Source organism: Hirundo rustica, chromosome Z (genome assembly GCF_015227805.2).
Source record: "Hirundo rustica isolate bHirRus1 chromosome Z, bHirRus1.pri.v3, whole genome shotgun sequence".
Taxonomy (NCBI): domain Eukaryota; kingdom Metazoa; phylum Chordata; class Aves; order Passeriformes; family Hirundinidae; genus Hirundo; species Hirundo rustica.
In genome coordinates this window covers 10,156,230-10,175,412 of record NC_053488.1, presented here as the reverse complement: position 1 = coordinate 10,175,412, position 19,183 = coordinate 10,156,230, and the positions used below count along the sequence as shown (strand labels likewise).

Here is a 19,183-nt window from a genome sequence, read left to right as displayed (position 1 = left end):
ATCGTATAGCGTGTTTTGTAGTTAAAAATGCCGCTGCTGCTGAACAGTTCTGGAGTTCTCTGACCGTAATTGCAGTTTAGATTGGAACCTTTTTAACTGACATTTTAAAGGCTATTGGCTTCATGTTTTGATTTTTGTGTCCTTATGACTTCTTTGTGATGTCATTTTGTAACACGTGGAGACTTCTGTTTGTTTTTATGGCAGCAGTCTAGATAATGGCATGAAAAATTATGTGCGATACTGAAATATGTTTACAGAGTCCATATCCCTTTCTTTCCCCTTGCTTCTCAGTCTGTGTTGTAGGTATCCTGAGGTGTCCTTTCAGAGGAATATTTTGTTTATTTCCCAGCCTGTTTGATACATCTGAGTTTTGATATCCTGTGTTCCTGATAACTGCATTTTTCCAGTCACAGATAGTTCATAACACAGTTGCTATCTTCTTGTGCTCTTTGCATCAGTGAAGGCAGAAAAAATTATGACTCTTGTATAGAAAGAAAAACAACAGAAAAAAGTGAGAAATAGGCATAGTATGGAGATGTGATGATACAACTTGACTTCCAGGGGAGGTGGAGAGGAAAAAGAGAACATACCATCTGCTGAGAGCATAATTTCCATGCCCTCTGAAGACACTTAGCATATGGAGGGAACAGTGGAACAAAGTACTTCTTCAGATGTATGACAGCAAATTCTCTTTCTTCTTTCTCCCCATTTAAAAAGCCAGTCCTCAAGATAGAAGTACCTTTGGCCTTCCTGGGAGGGAGGTTGCCTATGTATCACATAAGGAGAAGAATTTATTTGCTCTCTCTGATCCCCAGTTTGATCTGGTATTGAGTAGGACTCCCACCTCTTCCTTGAGAATGTTGACGTCATTTTCCTGAAGCAATTCTTATCACTAAACAGCATGGTAGGAATAAATACTGCAGAAAACTTGGTGGGGTTGTCAGACTCCAGATGAAACAGCTCAGGAAGCACTGAATAAGGAGAAGAGCATAGCTCTATCCTTCGTAGGGCTGTAAATTGCTTGGATTCCTTCTGATAGCCTATGAGGGTGACTTCTTCCCCAGGCTGGCAGTGTGGTTGTTCTAGTGTGTTGAAGGAGAGAGTGTCTGCTTCACTAATTCAGTCAAGGACCTTTTCAATTAGAATGGGATAAGGACAGGGAAAACAAGAATGTGAAATTTTTGGGTATTTGAGGCAGGGTTTTGAGGGGCCATACAAAATATGTTAAGGAATGTTTAGGGGAACGGAGTTGCACAGCAGCCAAGTGTAGACTAGACAGAGGGCGTAAGAAGGGCCAGTCATGTATAAACCATGAGTGGTCTGTACCTGTGTCTAAACAAACCCTGTGCCTGATGACTACTGCCTGTCCTGTGTTCTGATTGCATCTCTTACCCATCTTACTGGGTAGTCTCACTGCTCATCCTGCATGTGTGCTGCAAGGACCATGTTCCAGCTGCTGGCAAGACTGGCACGAGTGGGATTTGGGTCCAGCAGCCAAACTCAGATGGTATGAGTGGTGCAGGTGCCCCTGGCCTGTGGTTCTGGAGATCAGGAGCAAGAGAGAGTCTCAGTTCCAGTTACTGGGATGGGGCTTAAGCTTACACATAAGTGTGCCTGGGGCTGGGAATGGCTCTATCTAAAAGTTAGGTAGAGCAGAATTGAGGGTAATATGTGTATGGTTGTAGAAAGTGATAAAAGATCAATAAGTAAAAAGTGGTTCCCAAATATTTGTTTCTTCATTTAGGTGATTTCTAGAATAAATATAGTTACTGGTCTTCATATAAAATTTAAACAAGGAAAAGCACACAAAAATCTTGCAATCCATACTAGTCTTTTTTGGTTCAGGTTTTATTTGGCTGTGGATCTCATCATTATTCATTTCCTAAATGCCCTTTTGCTTAGTGGTGTCTGTGGTTTTTTGGTTTTTTTTTTTTTTGCAGATAGCGACTCAGATCTCTGTACTGATTGCCAAAGTTGCCAGAGTGGACTGCCCAAGGCAATGGCCAGAACTTATACCCACTCTTGTAGAATCTGTGAAGGTGCAGGATGATCTTCAACAACACAGGGCACTACTTACATTTTACCATGTTACAAAGACCCTGGCATCCAAACGGCTTGCTGCAGACAGGAAGCTTTTCTATGATGTAAGTAGCGTGATGCAGTATTTTAAAGCATGCAAACTGTGTATTGTACATGGCTTGATTCTTCCTGAATTTAGCTGGCAGGGCATTAATGGCACATCTGTGGACTTTAATATCTGTCCTGTGAAACAGAAGTGCTCTTACGTTGTGGGTAACTGCATACTACAGAATAACTGAAAGTCTGTTTCTGAGTGAGATGTTTGAGACCTTCATTAATTTTGCATGCAGTTTGAATGGTCTCTTAATTTGTGTAAAGAAACAGAGCTTCATCTACAGAACAGTATCTGATCTGCATATCAGCCATATGATGTACATGATCATACTTTTCTAGGAATTTAGAGAGTTTTTTTGGAAGTGTGTTCCGAATTCTTAAGTCAGTATAGTCTTTGAGAAATACTGGGTTTTAGACTTCCATACTACCATATTTTATTTTTTTTTATCATCAGCAGGAATGTGTTTGAGGTTTTTCCACGCCATCTCTTTAGGTTAATTAAATGGCAAGATGTGAATGCAAATGACAAATCTTGTGTCATTTAGCTTGCATTCTCTGCTGTAAAAATCCACGGATTAGAACGCAGATGTAACTTTGGCTCTAGGCCATGCATCTCCAAACCCATTTGGAGTTGGCCAACAATGTAATACAGTTAACTGAATTTTGTGAGTTAAACATTTTTTCCAAACATGTTACTCTTGAATTTTTGAAGTTTTCATTTATTCCGTCATTTTAAAGGAGAGAGCACTGAAAATGAAGGCTGTTTATTTAGCTATGTAGAAATTTCTGTCTATATAATCAATTAGATGAAGTTTTAACCATCAGAAATCTGATGCATTGAAGACTGACTTGTAAATAGAACCTTTACTAACCTTTACTCAGTCGAAGCAACTAAATAAACAGGTCATGTGCTTTTGACTCCATTGCTATAAGGTGTAGCAGACTAATTGCAGATTTCTGTAATTAGGAAGCTTTCAAGTGCTACCATAACTGATTGAGAAAACCTTTATCTTCTGTTTGCAATTCAGATATCTTTATCTGTTAAGCACTGTGTGTGAACTGTAATGTGAATTAAGTTTGAATTTTGTTCAGTTCTGCTGATTAGAAATTATTGGTCATACTGTGTTTTAAAAAAATCTGAGAGAAAAAGTCAGTGTTTGTAGCTACCATCAAAGAAAAGTTAGTTTTGGAGCAGGCATTGTTCAATATTATTGCATCTGTAAGGGCTGTGTTTCCCAGAGTAAGCTGGTTCAGACATTAATTTAACTGTAAGATGGGCAGCTTGTCTTTGTGGGAGAGGAGGTGATGAGGAAACCTGATAATTCTTTGCAGCATCATACCGTATTAAACACCAGCAGCTGTTTTTACTGAAAATCAGGTAAGAAAAGAGCCCTATATAGTTTTCTTTAAGGTGAGAGTCATAGACCCAAGTAGTCAGGGAAACCGGTGAGCCTATACTAACATCGTCAAATAATTTTTCTGAAAAATATTTTTAGATTAGAGCAACTCATTACAACAATGAAGCAAATTAAACATTGTGGCCTGTGATACATACACGAAGCTGGATTAAATATTTAAGAGTCTAAACCAGCCTTTAAAATTCAGGGATTTATTATGGTGTAGCAAAATTCCGGAAACAAAATACATTTTGGGTCTTCCTTTTGCAGCTTACATCAAGTATTTATAGCTTTGCATGTTCCTTGTGGAATCATCATACAGATACATTCCTACAGCACATTTGTACCGGGGATGAAGCTGCTGCTGCAAATTCACTTGAAAGGACCTTGTTGTCATTGAAAGGTAATAATATAGAGTGACGTTAAGGGTGAGGAATCAAATAACTTTCTTCGCAGGGAATGCGTAGAACTTACTTGGTAAATAGTTCCCACTCTCTAATGAAGCCATGCCCATTGGGAATAACTTTATTCTTGGTTTATTTTACCTCTAGTGTTAGCAAGGCAGAAGGAGGATTGTTCATTCAGAAGCGGGGGAGAGTACTCTTGTTTCTCAGTTTGAGAAACTGCATTCCAGTGTGCATGTTGTAAGAAGTCATTGTCTAGGAGGTTGGAAAGTCGGTGGCAAAACAGGAGGTTTTCATATGTGTCTTTTAATTTAGGTTTGCATTTCTTTAACACTTGATTGAGGAAGCTGAGCTACAGGTTTCATTCCATTAAATTCATCCTGTGTCCAGGCAAAAGCTAGCCTTAGAAGTTAGTTTTATGTTTTAGGTTGATGCTCAGAGGCTTGTGAGTGGAGTAAACGCATATCCTGATAATTTGCTGCTTTGAACAACTGAGATTTTTGTAAAATCAGTGTTTTCACTGTAGATAACACATGTAGAAAATACATGATAAAAAACAGTGTTTTCAATGTAGATAATACATGTCCTGAATTGTTTCTTTTTTGGGTTACTATCAGGGATAAACCTGAGAGAATTTATAAGTGGCTTATGGGCCTTACTAGACTGTACTTGGCCCTTTCCCTACTCCAGAATCTTTCAGGAGTTGAATATTTTAGAGTTTTGGTAGAATTTTTCCTGATTGAGTGATTCTTGGAGTTCTCTTCATTATTTTACAAAAGATGTATTTTAAAGAAATTTCAAGAAGGTGAATGTTAGGTATGGATTAGGCATCTGGGACCTAAAATTATGTATATTTTTTAAAGCATTGGGTTGAAAGAAAGGCATGGGAAGTGGAATTGTATTCTGAAATTTGTTGAAACAGTAGCTAATGAATAGCTACACAAGTAATTTTTTTTTCCTAGTGCTTCGGAAGCTAACGGTCCATGGCTTTGTAGAACCTCATTGGAATGCAGAAGTGATGGTAAGTGTGTTTCTAGTTCTAGGTTAGTAAGTCTTTTGTGATGATTTCACGTGTTGTTAGAGTTGCGTTTGAAAATTGTTGAAAGGCACACATTTGTATTATGCAAAGGAAGATGAAACAACATTCTCTCAAAGTTATCCTCCCATCAGTCAAGAACTCTCAAATCCTCTATGGATTGTAAACACTATGACACTAATGGAGTCATGTTTAAAAAAAGAAAAGACGCCCTTTCCAATTTATGCACCGCATGATGGTGGCACTTGTTGCTTCCTGAAAGATGTCTTACATGCGCTCTGCTCTCCCCCATTAAAAACATTTCATTTAGTGATGAATTTGATGCCATGCTTGTCATATCACATTTGTGTGAGGTAAAAGTCTGTGCTCTGCAGCCCAGGGAGAGGGTAGCATCGGACAAAGAAACCCAAGTACCTTCCTTAACCTCCAGTGCTGAATTGAGTACCTATGACCTACAGCCTACACTAGGAAGTTGAGAACAGGGTAGAACTGAATAAGGATATCGTCTATGCGGTCTGCTTCCTAGCTAATCGTTAATTTCTTGAAGAAATTGTTCAGAATAAGCAGAGTTCACTTAAACGTTCTGAGGTCATGTCTGAGCTGGTAACACATGACTTCAGTCTGACATAATTCTCATTGTACAGTGCAGGATAAGCTTCATTTTTCAAAGACATTTTTTTTTTCAGGGGTTTCTACACGCCATATTTGAACGGCTGAAACAGTTTCTGCAGTGTAGTAAGTACCTGACTATTTTTCTTTGTATTCTTTCTTAAATATTAGAAGCTGCATGAAAATATACAGGCTAGTGTATCAACAATAATCATTTAGATGCAAGGTATTTTTGTATAAGTCAAAACTATTTCTTTAAATGCTGCTGAAACTATCAAAGAGGAATTCAGTAAAAGTTTTTTTTTTATCAATAGACTAAAATCACACCAAAATTGTATTTGGTGTCATATTTCAACAACAATTTTTACTAGAGTAGATATCTAAACTGAATAGGAAGAATTTTTTAAAAATAAGTTATATGTAATTTTGATATTTTGATGAAGTTCATGGGTTCAGGAGCCTGTACTTTGGTAAAAGGGCTGACCTGGGCTTTGAGCCTCATTTTTAGAAGAGATGGAACCTGCCCCCATTTGCCACTTCAACTATACTACAGTAAGGCTTCTTCTGGGTCTTCTTTCATTTTTAAGAAGAAAGGTGCAGAGTTGAATAGAAGGAATTTAAGACCATCCCATACTGAAGTTTGCTGTTTGTTGTAGTCCCCTAGAGTACTAGGGTTTCTCTGTTCTAAAACAAGAACTGAGCTGAACCTTCCCTTTTCCACTTTTCTAATCAGTAAATTGTTTTGCAAAAGCAAGATTAGTGTTTATATTATGTTGTGTTTCTGCCTGTATGCCTTCAAGATGGCCCTTTCTGGTTTTTCCTGTTTTTAATAAAAGTTTTGTCAGGTTGTTTTTTTTTTTTTTTTTCCCTAATTCAGAATGTTTTCTAGGGTCCATAATAAATTATTCTTTAAGGTGGAGGTTTTTTTCTAAAAAAGCACATAATAGTATGCAGCAATAGTTTTATTAAAAAGACATCTTTATATATTCAATGCATAAATTTTTTGTCTATGCTGGCATTTATTTGCATTATTTTCACTACCTTTTATCATTGAATTTTCTTGTAATGATGTCACAATTATTATAGTCTGACCAAGTGCAGTGAATTTCACTGCTGTTGAGAGAAACAGTTTAAGATTTCTTCTTCCCAGTACTCATTACCTCGAATTTGACTTGGAATTTATTTTGCCCTAGAACTTTTTTCAGTCTCAACTTATCTCTTAACTACAGTAAAAATAAGTTCTTCTCCAGTGTTAATTATTTAAAACTTGGCTATCCAGAACGAAAATGAAAGTCTAAAAATGATAGTCATGAAATGTCTGATTTACCAGGTAGAAGTATAAGAGCAGAAAGCATATGCAGAGATCGTCTAGAAAAGACCATAATTCTGTTCACTAAAGTGGTAAGTAAAATTTCCTTTCAGTTATTGTATGGTTTATAGTTCTGGAGGAGCAGTCCCCATCCAGACATGTATGTGCCTTAAAGTGAATCTGTTTTAGACCTTTCAAAGAAATGAAAGGTACTGCAATTTAAAACTTCTTTGTTATGAGATGTATTTTGAACAAAAGGGTGTCTGTTTACTCATGCTGATGTAAGTTGTGGCAGTGGAGAATACATTTTCTTAGCTCAAACAAAATTAAGTGCATTCTGTAAGTGAATTAATTAGCTAGGATTTGTTTAAAGAAGAGTTCTGGAAGCATTGGTAAAATAATGGTAGTGGTGTTAAGGAATAAAGAAGAGATTGGCTTTTCATCTTGTCTTTTATAGCTAGTTAGATCACTGTTTCTATAGCTTTGTTCTGTGGAATTACTGGCCACACTGATTAATCAAAAGAAAATGAACAGCATACTCTCTTGCCTTCTGAGGCTTGTATTGTGGGATACACTTGGACTTGTCAGCTGATTTTGTGTAAATGTTAAATGCATATTGTGTGGAAGATAATTTTGATACAGACGCTTGGTCTGGGGGTTTTTTGTTGTTGTTTGGGGTTTTTTTGGTGGTTGTGGGGTTTTGTTTGTTTGTTTGGATTTTTTGTTTTTTGTTTGTGGTTTTGTGGGTTTTTTTGTTTTGGTGTTTGGGTTTTTGTTGTTGTTTTTTGTTTGTTTGGGGTTTTTTTTGTTTTTTGGGGTTTTTTGGGTTTTTTTTTGTTTTGTTTTGTTTTTGTTTTTTAAAGTTGCAACACCTACAGCGTTCCCATTGTTTTCAGATTCTGTCTAGAGGCCATGGGTCTATTTTAAATATTCAGCCTAGTTATCAGAAGTAAAAAGCACCTATCAGCTTCACCAGAATTGAGTTACAGATTATATGACACATTATTTTTGGTCTTTGTCATAGTTCTTAGATTGCAAATGTGCAACTTTTTTCACAGATCTGAAGAGAAAGTAAACTTGATAGGTAATGTACCACCTGTAGAAATTCACATGCAAGAATATAGGTTTTGGTGGTTTTGCAGCGCTAAAAGAGATAAAAGGGAGCCACCTGTTTATTTTAGATCATTAATTGGAAAAGCTAAGTTGAGGAAGTGCTTGTACTGCAGTGGTGGTGTTGCAGGGGAAGTTATATATCCCTCATACCTCTTTTATTTATACTGATTCTAGTAGGGATGAATTATCTGCTGAAATACTCACTGTTTTAAGTATGGCTGATCTGTTCTAATTACTATTAGCAAGCTGGTCCATTTGAAAATGGGTATTGTTCTTCATACTTAGAAAAAAAAAGTAATTTTGAACCCAAATCAAGAATAGTGCTTCATTAACAATTGATACTGATCTCTTCCTAATTTTCTGTCCATGTTCAGTTTTCTATTTTATATAAATTATAACCTGTTTTTGATATCTAGTTTACTAAAGCATTTAATAAGACTTCACTAAAAGTGTTTTAATTTCCTCTTTTTCTACTTCCTTTTTTTTAAGCTTTTGGACTTCTTGGATCAGCATCCTTTCTCATTCACTGCTTTGATTCAGAGATCACTGGAGTTCTCTGTAAGCTATGTTTTCACAGAAGCTGGTGAAGGAGTTGTATTTGAGCAGTTTATTGTACAATGCATGAATCTCATCAAGATGATTGTCAAAAATTATGCATACAAGCCATCCAAAAATATTGAAGGTACTGTTACTTTTTACTAAAATAGTTTTTTTATATCTTGAGGAACATTTTGCTAGCTATTCTCAACAGTTAAAGTCCTTTAATAATGTTTTAATAATTATTGAAATATGTATGGTTCTGCCTCTATGTTGATAATTGTTATTTTAACTTTTAAAGTATTAATGTATATAGAGAATGACATTCCGAAGTAATTTTAAATGCAAAAGGAGCACAAATACATTTTCTTTTTTGATTGTTTTAGTTTCCATTGAACTAATTTGAAAAAATTCCGAGATAAAGAGTTTGGTTTATTTTCATCGACTAGTTTGTTGCATCTTTCCCATGAGATATGTTTGATAAAATGGTGCATTTTCTGTAATTAACTAATACCAGTACAATGAAATACAGAAACACAATGGATTGGAGATGCAGATGGATATAAAGGAGTTCATATGTTTTGCTTTGTGGGACTGTGTTTAATTTTGAAACTTCATACACTGCTGTATGTGTGAATTAAAATACTTCAACCCTTCACATAAGTTTTACATGTGGCAGTGACTAGATAACGATTAGCATTCTCTATGAATTTGAAAAAAAATTTAAAATACTGGTACTGGTATATGTCAAAATAGATTACTTGCTTAAAAACCTATCTTACGAGCTGAAAGTCAGTCTGCCATGAAAATGCATTTTTTCCTGTTTCTCTCAGAGGATAAGAGCTTTTTTGTTTATTGACTTCCTTCTAATTTTACTAGACTAGTCTTTGATCATTAAGCCACTTCATTGTAATCTGAAATATTAATGTTTCATTTCAGACAGCAGTCCTGAAACTCTTGAAGCACATAAGATAAAGACAGCTTTTTTCACATACCCAACACTAACGGAAATATGTCGGAGATTAGTCACTCACTATTTCCTGCTGACGAAGGAAGAATTGACCATGTGGGAAGAGGATCCAGAGAGCTTCAGTAAGAAATGTGCTATATAGTTGTTTGTAGTGTAATTAGATATTTGTATAAGTACTTCATATTCACATTGTTTCTACAAGTTGCCTACTGTAATATTGGCCATTTTATTTCTTGCAGTCTTCTTACATGGACAAATACTCCCTACAGACACTCTTTTTGTAATAAAAGATTTCTCAGTAGTCTGTGGTATCCTCTTTATCCTAACTCTAAACTTTGTTTGTACCATAGTTGAAATAATACTTTTTTCTTTTCTTTGTGAAATAATAGCTGTAGAAGAGACTGGAGGAGATTCTTGGAAGTACAGTCTCAGAGTAAGTGTTAAATTTGAAAGAAAACCATTAAAAAATCCTGAATGCAATTCTTGACTGTTTTATAACCGAGATGGATAATATTTGAAAAAAAAGTCCTTATGTTTCTTCAGATTTAGTAAAGTTTAACTTCATTCATTATCAGTGTTCAAACTTACCGAAATACACAGAAATCTATGCACTTCATATTTTAGGGGGAAAATGAGTTTGCTTCTGCATTTGAGTTATGTAGCATCCGGTTAAAGCCAGCAGAAGCTGTCTCTTTTTTAAACTGATAACTGATGTGACCACATACGGCTTTGTTAGCAGACATGATGAGTGAAGCAAGTTCCAGATGCATCTTTATTAGTTAATTATATTCATTAATTAGTTATTATATTACTTAATTTAGTTCAGATCAGAGGTCTGCTGTTGTAGTGTATCTCCCAATTGTAACTGCTGTGGTTTGCTTTGCAGAGAGATCTCAAAGTTTATTTGATGGATTACTTTTATTATATAAAACTAAAACAGCCAGCGTGGTGCGTATAGGATGTTCTGGTTGTAAAAGGGTGTTCAATCCAAGTCCCTGACCTAGAGCCAATTAGCCAATGCAAAAACAACCTGTGACATACCTACAGTGTGGTCACCAGCTGTTTCACTCCACAGATTCATTGTCCTTCTGCCCCAGAAATGGTTGACGTAGATAAAACCATCAAGTGTGCTAGAGTTAAGCACAATGTGAAGTAGAAAGAGTGGTATCTCTTACAATATTAATTTTGCTACTATATATTGTGTTTTAAATTGTGAACTTCAATATGATTTAGCATAAAATGTATTTTAATTGCCTTTATTTTAATAGATTCTAACCAGATGTTTTAATTTTTCAGCCATGCACAGAAGTTCTTTTTATTGATATTTTTCATGAATATAATCAGACTCTTACGCCAGTTCTTTTAGAAATGGTTCACAGTCTGCAAGGTATGTTGTTTAAAAAATCAAGGAAGTATAAAATGCAGAATTGTTTACATTCATAACATACTCTTGTCAACTATTAAGCAATTTGACCTTGTAACATGTAATTTTATATAGTGCATTCTGTCTGTATTTTTGAAAGGACATGTTAATATGCTAAAATTTTTTCTAAACCTCCCATAATGGAGTGCGTTGTGTATCTAGGAGGAGGAAGTCCTAAAGGCTCTTTGGTTTTCGTTGTAACTATTCTAGATGATTGACAAATGTTGTAGCAATTCTAATTTCATGTGGTTTCAGGCTTTCTTGGGAGTGGTCCACAAGCTTAATGAATTCTTTGGGTTGTTTTGAGTTGGACACTTATTGTTCAAAAGTTGCAAGGCAGTTTATGCTGTGTCTCTGCCAAAATCTTGGAGGGAGAAAAAACTTTAAAAGAAAAAGTTTAAGTTACGCTGTCATTTTGGAGAGTCTAGATGACTTTCCAAATCTGAAGAATTCTTTAAAAATTTATGGATTTTCTGTAAGATCACTGAGTTATTAATAGGTTAAGGAGTGATTCATATTTTCTTTGTTTTATTTTATGATTCTTTGCCCCCAAACTAAGTTTTATAATGGCTAGGAAGGATAATAAGTGAGAGTGGCATTTTTTTCCCCAATCATTTCAGCTCAGGTTGATTTCCTCAGTTGTCTTAGTTGATAATATTAGTTACAATACTTTGTATTTGAACATAGCAGAAAGGAACATTACATTCTATTAAAAATAAATACTTATTTTCTGAGAGTGGTTTCTGACTTCACAAAATCTGTTCATACAGTACTTCATGTGTGTGTGTTTTGGGATGGCTTGTGGTATGGGGAGTAGTAAATGATTCCTTATAATAATAGGGTTAACAGTTAATGTGTTTTTGTTTTCTAAAAATTACTGAAGTTAATACTATGATGTTAAAAAGTTTATCTGTACTTTTTTAATTCTACTGGGGCCCATAGCAATTTTCGTCTGCTCTTCATGTTTTCAAATTGAGATTCACTGTTGAAGTACTAAATGATATGAAGAATCCATTAATTCTAAAAACTTCAGAAAATATTTACTTTTAGGCACGCATATATAAAAAAATGAGGGAAGTAGGTCTAGGACCCTTTTTGATGTGTACTGTGTGGTTGTCAGCAGTTGGCAGGTTTTGAGTCTGCTCATTTAAAATACTGGCTTCTGATTTATGTATATGTTGTTAAAAATGTTCATATCCAAAGAAGTAAGTCAGAAACAGGGTGTTAAAGCAGAGATTTGATTTTGATATATTCACTGGACAAAGTATAAAACCTGAAATGATTGAACTTGTAAATTGACTAAAAGCACTGGAAGCTGTCTTAATTCATGTCTTCCTTTCGTAAAACATTTAAGTGCAAAGTTGCTTGCATTTCATTTTTAATGACACATTTTTATTTATTTTTACTTTGGCTTGTAGGATCTACCAACATGGAAAATACCAATGCTATACTGATTAAAGACGCTGGTAAGTTAAGTTTTACTTTATTTTTGAAATAACAGAGCCTATTTTGTCTATGTGTTTTATTTTACTTCTTAAAAATTGCATGAAGAATTTGCAAGATTTTTTTAAAGTCATTTGTAAAGCGGGACCTAAGTCTGAATTCTCCTTTCACTGATGTTGGCCTTCACTTTTGGAAATGTTTATGCAAATATACACTGGTTTTTGGCTTTTTTTCTGAAACAAGCAATCTTCTTTACTGTCTTGTTCTTTCTACCGTGCCAAGTAAATGACCTTCAGTATTTCTCATGGAGATACTCAGTCAGTTTTACAAGTGAGGAGATTTTATGGCAGAAGAAAATAATTGTTTCTTATGGAACTGTCCTTGATGATAGAATAAAATCCTCATTGTTCTTTTGGCTATTTTCAAGAATTTAATCTTTCTTCTGTAGTGTCTTTCTTTTACTAATAATTTCCACAAGAGTTCCTTTCACGATGATCTGATAAAACTTTTTAAAGAAAGATATGCTTTAGTTTTGTTTTCTTTGTTATGTTCAGGTTACAAAAATGTGGTTTGAATATAAAATTAATCTGATTATTTAGTATCAAAAAAATAACATTTAAGCAAACAGTAAGCATAACTATTGTTTTTCCCCAGTGTATAATGCGGTTGGACTGGCTGCTTATGAACTATTTGATAGTGTGGATTTTGATCAATGGTTTAAAAATCAACTATTAGCAGAACTACAGGTTTCTCATGACAGGTAAACACTTCGGTTTGTTATGCCTTCATCATTTAAATACAAACTGCTGGTACAAATCTGATAAGATATAATGCCTAGTAATCGCCAAGTTGAAAAATACTCGGCCTTGAAACATACCCACTAAATAAGGAGGAGTATGAAATGCATACAGATAACTGATAGCACTCACAGAAGTGACAGTCTTCTTGACAGTTCATGTGTAAATTACTGTGTGGTGAGTACTTCCAGGGTTCGGTAAAAGTGCATTATCTGACTTCTTGCATACATTAGAGTTGACTAAACCTTCTCAGGATAACCACCTTTGCTCATTTAAAAAAAGATATTTAGGTCTCCAGAGACCCTGGAGTCCTCTAGGCAACAAAGTCCAACTGAAATCTATGGAAATCCGTCCCTGTAAAACTCTAGTTTAGCCAAGACAGTGATTTGTACTTCTTTTTAAGTTTAAATAACAAGCTGTCTGTAATTCTGTCATTTTGCTGCAATAAAGAGGGGAAGTAAGGCTTTGGTTTGTATTGTAAAGTGTCAATGATTGCAGCTTGTTCTACATGAAGAATTTTACACAGTCCGTCTGCTGTGATGTTTCCTTCTCACCAAGGTCCCTCTCACTTGGATGGCCTTCACATGAGTACCTCCTATTTTTTAGTGGGGATATCATGGGGTATTTTGAAAGATCATTTTTGGCATCTCAGTACAGACTGAGCTGTCGCTCTTCATAAATATCTGGAAGACACTGTTCCTCCCTTTCCCTCAAGCACACTCTTTCCCCAGGGGAAGGACAGTGACCACTGTTGTGCATGCTAATCCTTATCAGACAAGTTCAAATCAGCAGTTGACTGTAAATAAGTATGTTCTTTTTTTCTCAACAGTCATTAGCAGTGACCTCAGTGTCCTTTGAAGACTGTTACTGTGTTTTTCTTGTACATTTGCAATTCATCTTACTAGTGGCAATTTTTATGGGAAACATGAACTAATTTGTTTCCTTACACCCTTAGGAGCTACTATAAATTGTAAATTATTTCCCATAGTGGGTCACTAGTTAGCTCATTTATTTCCAAATGCTCTATTTACAAAGAGAGTTCAGTTTCCTGTAGAGTGGAAATTAAAATAGAAAAATGCTTCTTTCCACTACAGTGGGCTTTGAAAAAATTAATTACTTTTGGATGTATAACCTTATGTTAGTGTCAGAGAATGATTGCCAGAGTTGTTTACCTGCTGTCTCCTAATGTTTTTATTCTTCTTCTCATTAGACTATTTTTTACTAAGATTTCACTTACTATTTACAAGTGGCCAAGTATTCTAATGATTAGGCTAAATGTCAGAAAAGCAGGAAAAAAAAGGGCGATTTTGTATAGGATTGTGAATTTGCTGTTGTGCTCCACCAGCAGCAGTTTCTAAATAAAGCTGCCATGATCTTCCCATCACATCCTGGCTCTGGCATTTTTTATGCTATTCGCCCCTATAGCTTAAGTAAAACTGACAAGTTTTGTGTTGTTGATACAATTGTATTACATTCAGGAAGACACCTGATCTAACCATTTGGTTGACATGATACCCCAGGATGAAATTCCTGTGGGGACAGAAGCTTGCAGTAGAAGTTGTCTGGAATTTTGAAGCCCTGTTTTCTTGAACTGCTTTTACTGTCTTCGTCATTGGCGATCACCAGGTCCCAGTAAGGGAAGGCAGTGTTAGTGGCTTGAATGAAGTGCCGCTTTAACAGCAGCTTTGGGAATACGTGTGCAGTTCAGGTAAAGTGGGTTGGAGGGTATCCTCTGATGTCCCACAGAATGTCCCATGCTGACTAGTATGCCTGTTCAGAACTGGCTGATGTTTGCAAACACAAACCTATGTGTTGCTCAGCAGTGTGCCTGGAGTTTGCAGTGCTTTGTTTTCTCTGAAAGTTTCGTTACCTGTTGGCAGTAAACCCATCAACCATGACCATAGCAATAGAGGAATTAATTTAAAAAGTTCTAAAAGACTTCTAGAAATAGTGCACTGCCAAATTTATCACTTGCCATGATGCTTAGTTTTGTACTGATTAATGAGAAACTTTTCCATAATATGAAAGTAGTACTGAATACTTTTTTTTTTTTTTTGGCAATAACTCATTAGTAAAGCAACACTTCCTGCTGAGAGAAAAAGTAAGATACTTTTGACTTGAATATCTGGTGCATACCAGACTGCTTAAGGGTACTGTCCTATGACTAAAGCAGCAATGGTTGCCTTATTTTGGAATATGGTCACTTTTCCCGTGTGAGATTTTGGTCCACTAGGCTCAGTGGTGAAGCTATGCTCAGTCACTGTATGCCCTTTTTTGAAAAGCTAATCTTCTGAGGTGAGCTTTTCCCAGAAGTTGTGGATGTAGAAAAAGTAGGACCTCAAAAATGAGGATCTGTGAGAAACTTCCGATTAAAAAACCCAACCCAGACAAAACCCAAACACGCACCTACCCCAAAAAATCTCAATAACATGCTGTATTTTCTCTGCCATGGAGAGAGAGAAAAATGATACAGAGATGCAGAGATAGGATGTACGTCTTGAATAATAGATACCACCAGACCTGAAAATCTTTGCTTTCAGCAGACAGTTATGTACTTATGTCATGTCATTTAAAACTTTTCTTTATGTGATACTGGTTTGAAAACTACCCAACTCAAATTTCAAGAAAATCACGTAGTTTTTTAAATAACTCTGATGTTTACCAGGTTAAATGTCCGATACAGGCCTTCTAAGAGTAGAAAATGTTGTATCTTCACAGCTTCTTGAACAAATCAAAGGGTGCATTAATAAGTCAATGTTTGGTGTAAGTCGTGCTTCAGCATACATTATTCCTGCTTCACTGTCACTCAGTAAACATCAAGCAACACTGGACTGTTATTCCTCATTAGATACATATTCCAAACTAATGAATTGCTTTATATATGCCATTTCCACAACATTCATGTTCTCTGAAGATGTTCTTTGTTTATAGTCTTATAGTTATGGGAATCTTTAATAAAACATAATTATTAAATGCGGAGAAACCTCAATAACTTCAGTTTAAATGGCTTCTTGAAGGCTTACAAGGCAGTAATTCATCAAGTAAAAAATACATTTATGATAACAATATATTAGTTAAAATTCTCTAAATATGGTTAATTTTTCTTAACTTTATACGTCTGTAAATTAAACATAGAAATCTGAGTTATCTGGACAGTGGAAAGAAATAGCAGTTCTGTCAAATGCTTTTCCCAATCATTGTTCTGGTTTGTTCTTCCCATCAACTCTAAAGCTGTTTGATTTGTACCCTTGTCGTGGCACTAGCACAAGATTAGGTAATGTCTGTTTTAGAATAGTTTTGGGCTGATGAGGTGAATTACTCTGACAGTTGCTGTAGTGCAGTCCTTAAGTTTGTGTTTTTAAATTGTATCTGACTTAAATGTTTTGGGCATAAACAGAATGTCCAGGGACTTGCTGGGAACTATAATGAAAACAGTAGATACCATGATTGCAGTAATAAATGCAACTTTTTTTTTTCCTTTTTTCTTTTTTGAAATTGGTGTGCTGTGTGCAGAATGAACTATATCTCTAGGGAGACATTCAAGATTCAGTCATTTAGGGTGAAAATTATCTTTTTCAGACTAGCTGTTTTTTCCTGAGCCTCCTTGTGAAGAATTTTAAGGGAAAAGGTTTTTGCTCTTGACAAACTAAATATTTTAATTTTTTTGGTCAGTAATATTTTCATCATGATTCTTGCCTTTCTTTTTCATTCTGTTACAATTAGTGTAATGAGTTAACAAGTGCATTTTTTTTCCTCCTACTTTTAAAGGTATAAACCAATACGCCGACGAGTAATATGGCTGATTGGACAGTGGATTTCTGTAAAATTCAAATCAGACTTGAGACCTGTTCTATATGAAGCAATTCGTAACTTGCTTCAAGACCGTGACTTAGTGGTAAGTGTAAATAACTAATCTTTTGGACTACACGTTTGTTGTAACCGCAGATGAAATGGAAATACTTCAATTAGTGTAGACTTGATTGAGAATTTTGTAACATCATGCTTTGAAGTCTGTTGTGTCTTGCAAAAGATAAATCCTTGGGAAGATTTGATGTTTAATTGTGGAGATGCTGAACAGTAATGTCATTACTGTACTGTAAGACATTAAATGGAGCCTAAAGATGTTCATTAAGTGATGACTTTGGTGGGAATATGAATTCCGAGAGCAACAATCTGTTTTTTACAGGAATAAACTATGAAATGTCTTACAGTCATTTATAAATTAATGGATACTTTGTGTAGATAGAACAGAGTTATTTTGTGACTAGTCCCTTTACTATACAGCATTGATCAAGCGAGTTTGCAGGGTGGGAGTGTTGATCTGCTGGAGTTCAGGCAGGCTCTGCAGAGGGATCTGCCCAGGCTGGATCCATGGGCTGAGGCCGATGGTGTGAGGTTCAACAAGGCCCAGGGCCGGGTCCTGCCCTTGGGTCACAGCAGCCCCAGGCAGCTCCACAGGCTGGGACAGAGTGGCTGGAAAGGACCTGGGGGTGCTGGTGCCAGCAGCTGAGCGTGAGCCAGGGTGTGCCCAGGGGGCCAAGAAGGGCAATGGCATCCTGGCCTGGATCAGCAATGGTGTGGCCAGCAGGAGCAGGGCAGGGATTGTCCCCCTGTGCTGGGCACTGGTGAGGCCACACCTCGAGCGCTGTGTCCAGGTCTGGGCCCTCAGTGCAAGAAAGACACTGAGGTGTGGAGTGAGTGCAGAGAAGGGCAGCGGAGCTGGGGAAGGGTCTGGAGCACCAGTGCTGTGAGGAGCAGCTGAGGGAGCTGGGGGTGTTAAGCCTGGAGAAAAGGAGGCTCAGGGGTGACCTTGTCACTCTCTACAGATACCTGGAAGGAGGCTCTTGTTCTGTCACTGGCTGTCTCTTCTCCTTGGCAGCCAGTGACAGAATCAGAAGAATAGGCCTCAAACTGTACCAAGTGAGGTTCAGGTTGGACATTGAGAAAAATTTATGCATGGAAGGAGATGTCAGGCATTGGAACAGGTGGAATCACCAGGAAATGTTTCGATAATGTGTGGATGTGGCAGCTGGGGACATGGTTTAGTAATGGTGGTGCTGGTTTGACAGTTAGACTAGATGGTCTGAAAGGTCTTTTACATCCATAATGATTCTGTGATTTTATGATTATTTAGGCATTAAAGTAACCTGCTAACAGGATATGATAAATGGCATTGGTTGCTAAACTGCTTGAGTACAAATCTATTGTTTTAAGCTAAAATTTCAGTTTACCATCAGGTGAGATGGAGCTGAGATGCTGGTTTTACTATTGTTTATTTTGTTTTTATTTTAAAATAAACTGGATATCAGCCCACAAAAAAGCCCAATAAATACAATTTGCTAGTTTGGTAGGTACATATTAGTATCTGCCAGTCATAATAATAATTTCTGTGATTCCAGACAGCTTTAGCAGAGCAGGGTATGTTTCTCTGTCAGCTGTTTTTATTTAATGCATTCTAAGTATCTGCAGGGAGAACAGTCTGACTTGTTGAGCTTATTTGATTCTGATCTTCTCAGCTGACAGTAAGCTATGAGATAATTCCAAGTAAAACTCCTCCTCTATTGTGAGAGTTTTTATCACAGTCTAGATAGATACCTTCTTGTTTAATTATTTCTTATCCTTGAAGGTTTTGCCTGAGTAGCTTTTTCAATTTCTATTACTTTAGCAATGACAAATAAAATGTAAAGGATACTAAAATGAAAGTGAATGAAAATGAACTAACTACATTTATTAGAGGATGATAGAACACAGAGAATTATTCAATTGCTAAAACATCAAGTGATTTCATATTTTCGGGTATTCTGTGGGTGATCAAAACATTTAATGGATGCATGCATGATGCTTCTTGACTTTTGTCTTTCAGGTCCGTATTGAGACAGCTACGACACTGAAGTTAAATATCCTTCTCTGAAAAGCTGTTCGATTAGCTCTTAATTCTGAGTTACTGGAAAACAATCAACTTTATATTTACTACCAAATTCTTCATGTTGTATTTTTGGAGTGTCCATGAAA

The 19,183-nt window shown here is 36.1% G+C and overlaps 1 protein-coding gene across 1 annotated transcript in view; it reads left to right on the top strand.

The window, feature by feature from the left end:
- IPO11 (importin 11) overlaps positions 1–19,183 on the top strand; it is an 82,544-nt gene that overhangs the window by 19,558 nt on the left and 43,803 nt on the right. The window contains exons 7-19 of the mRNA XM_040089751.2: positions 1,941–2,144; positions 3,801–3,933; positions 4,897–4,955; positions 5,657–5,705; positions 6,910–6,980; positions 8,491–8,683; positions 9,478–9,630; positions 9,898–9,941; positions 10,805–10,895; positions 12,350–12,397; positions 13,029–13,134; positions 16,940–17,066; positions 19,035–19,068. Coding sequence (XP_039945685.1) covers positions 1,941–2,144; positions 3,801–3,933; positions 4,897–4,955; positions 5,657–5,705; positions 6,910–6,980; positions 8,491–8,683; positions 9,478–9,630; positions 9,898–9,941; positions 10,805–10,895; positions 12,350–12,397; positions 13,029–13,134; positions 16,940–17,066; positions 19,035–19,068 — 1,312 coding nt within the window. The remainder of the gene's footprint in view (positions 1–1,940; positions 2,145–3,800; positions 3,934–4,896; positions 4,956–5,656; positions 5,706–6,909; positions 6,981–8,490; positions 8,684–9,477; positions 9,631–9,897; positions 9,942–10,804; positions 10,896–12,349; positions 12,398–13,028; positions 13,135–16,939; positions 17,067–19,034; positions 19,069–19,183) is intronic.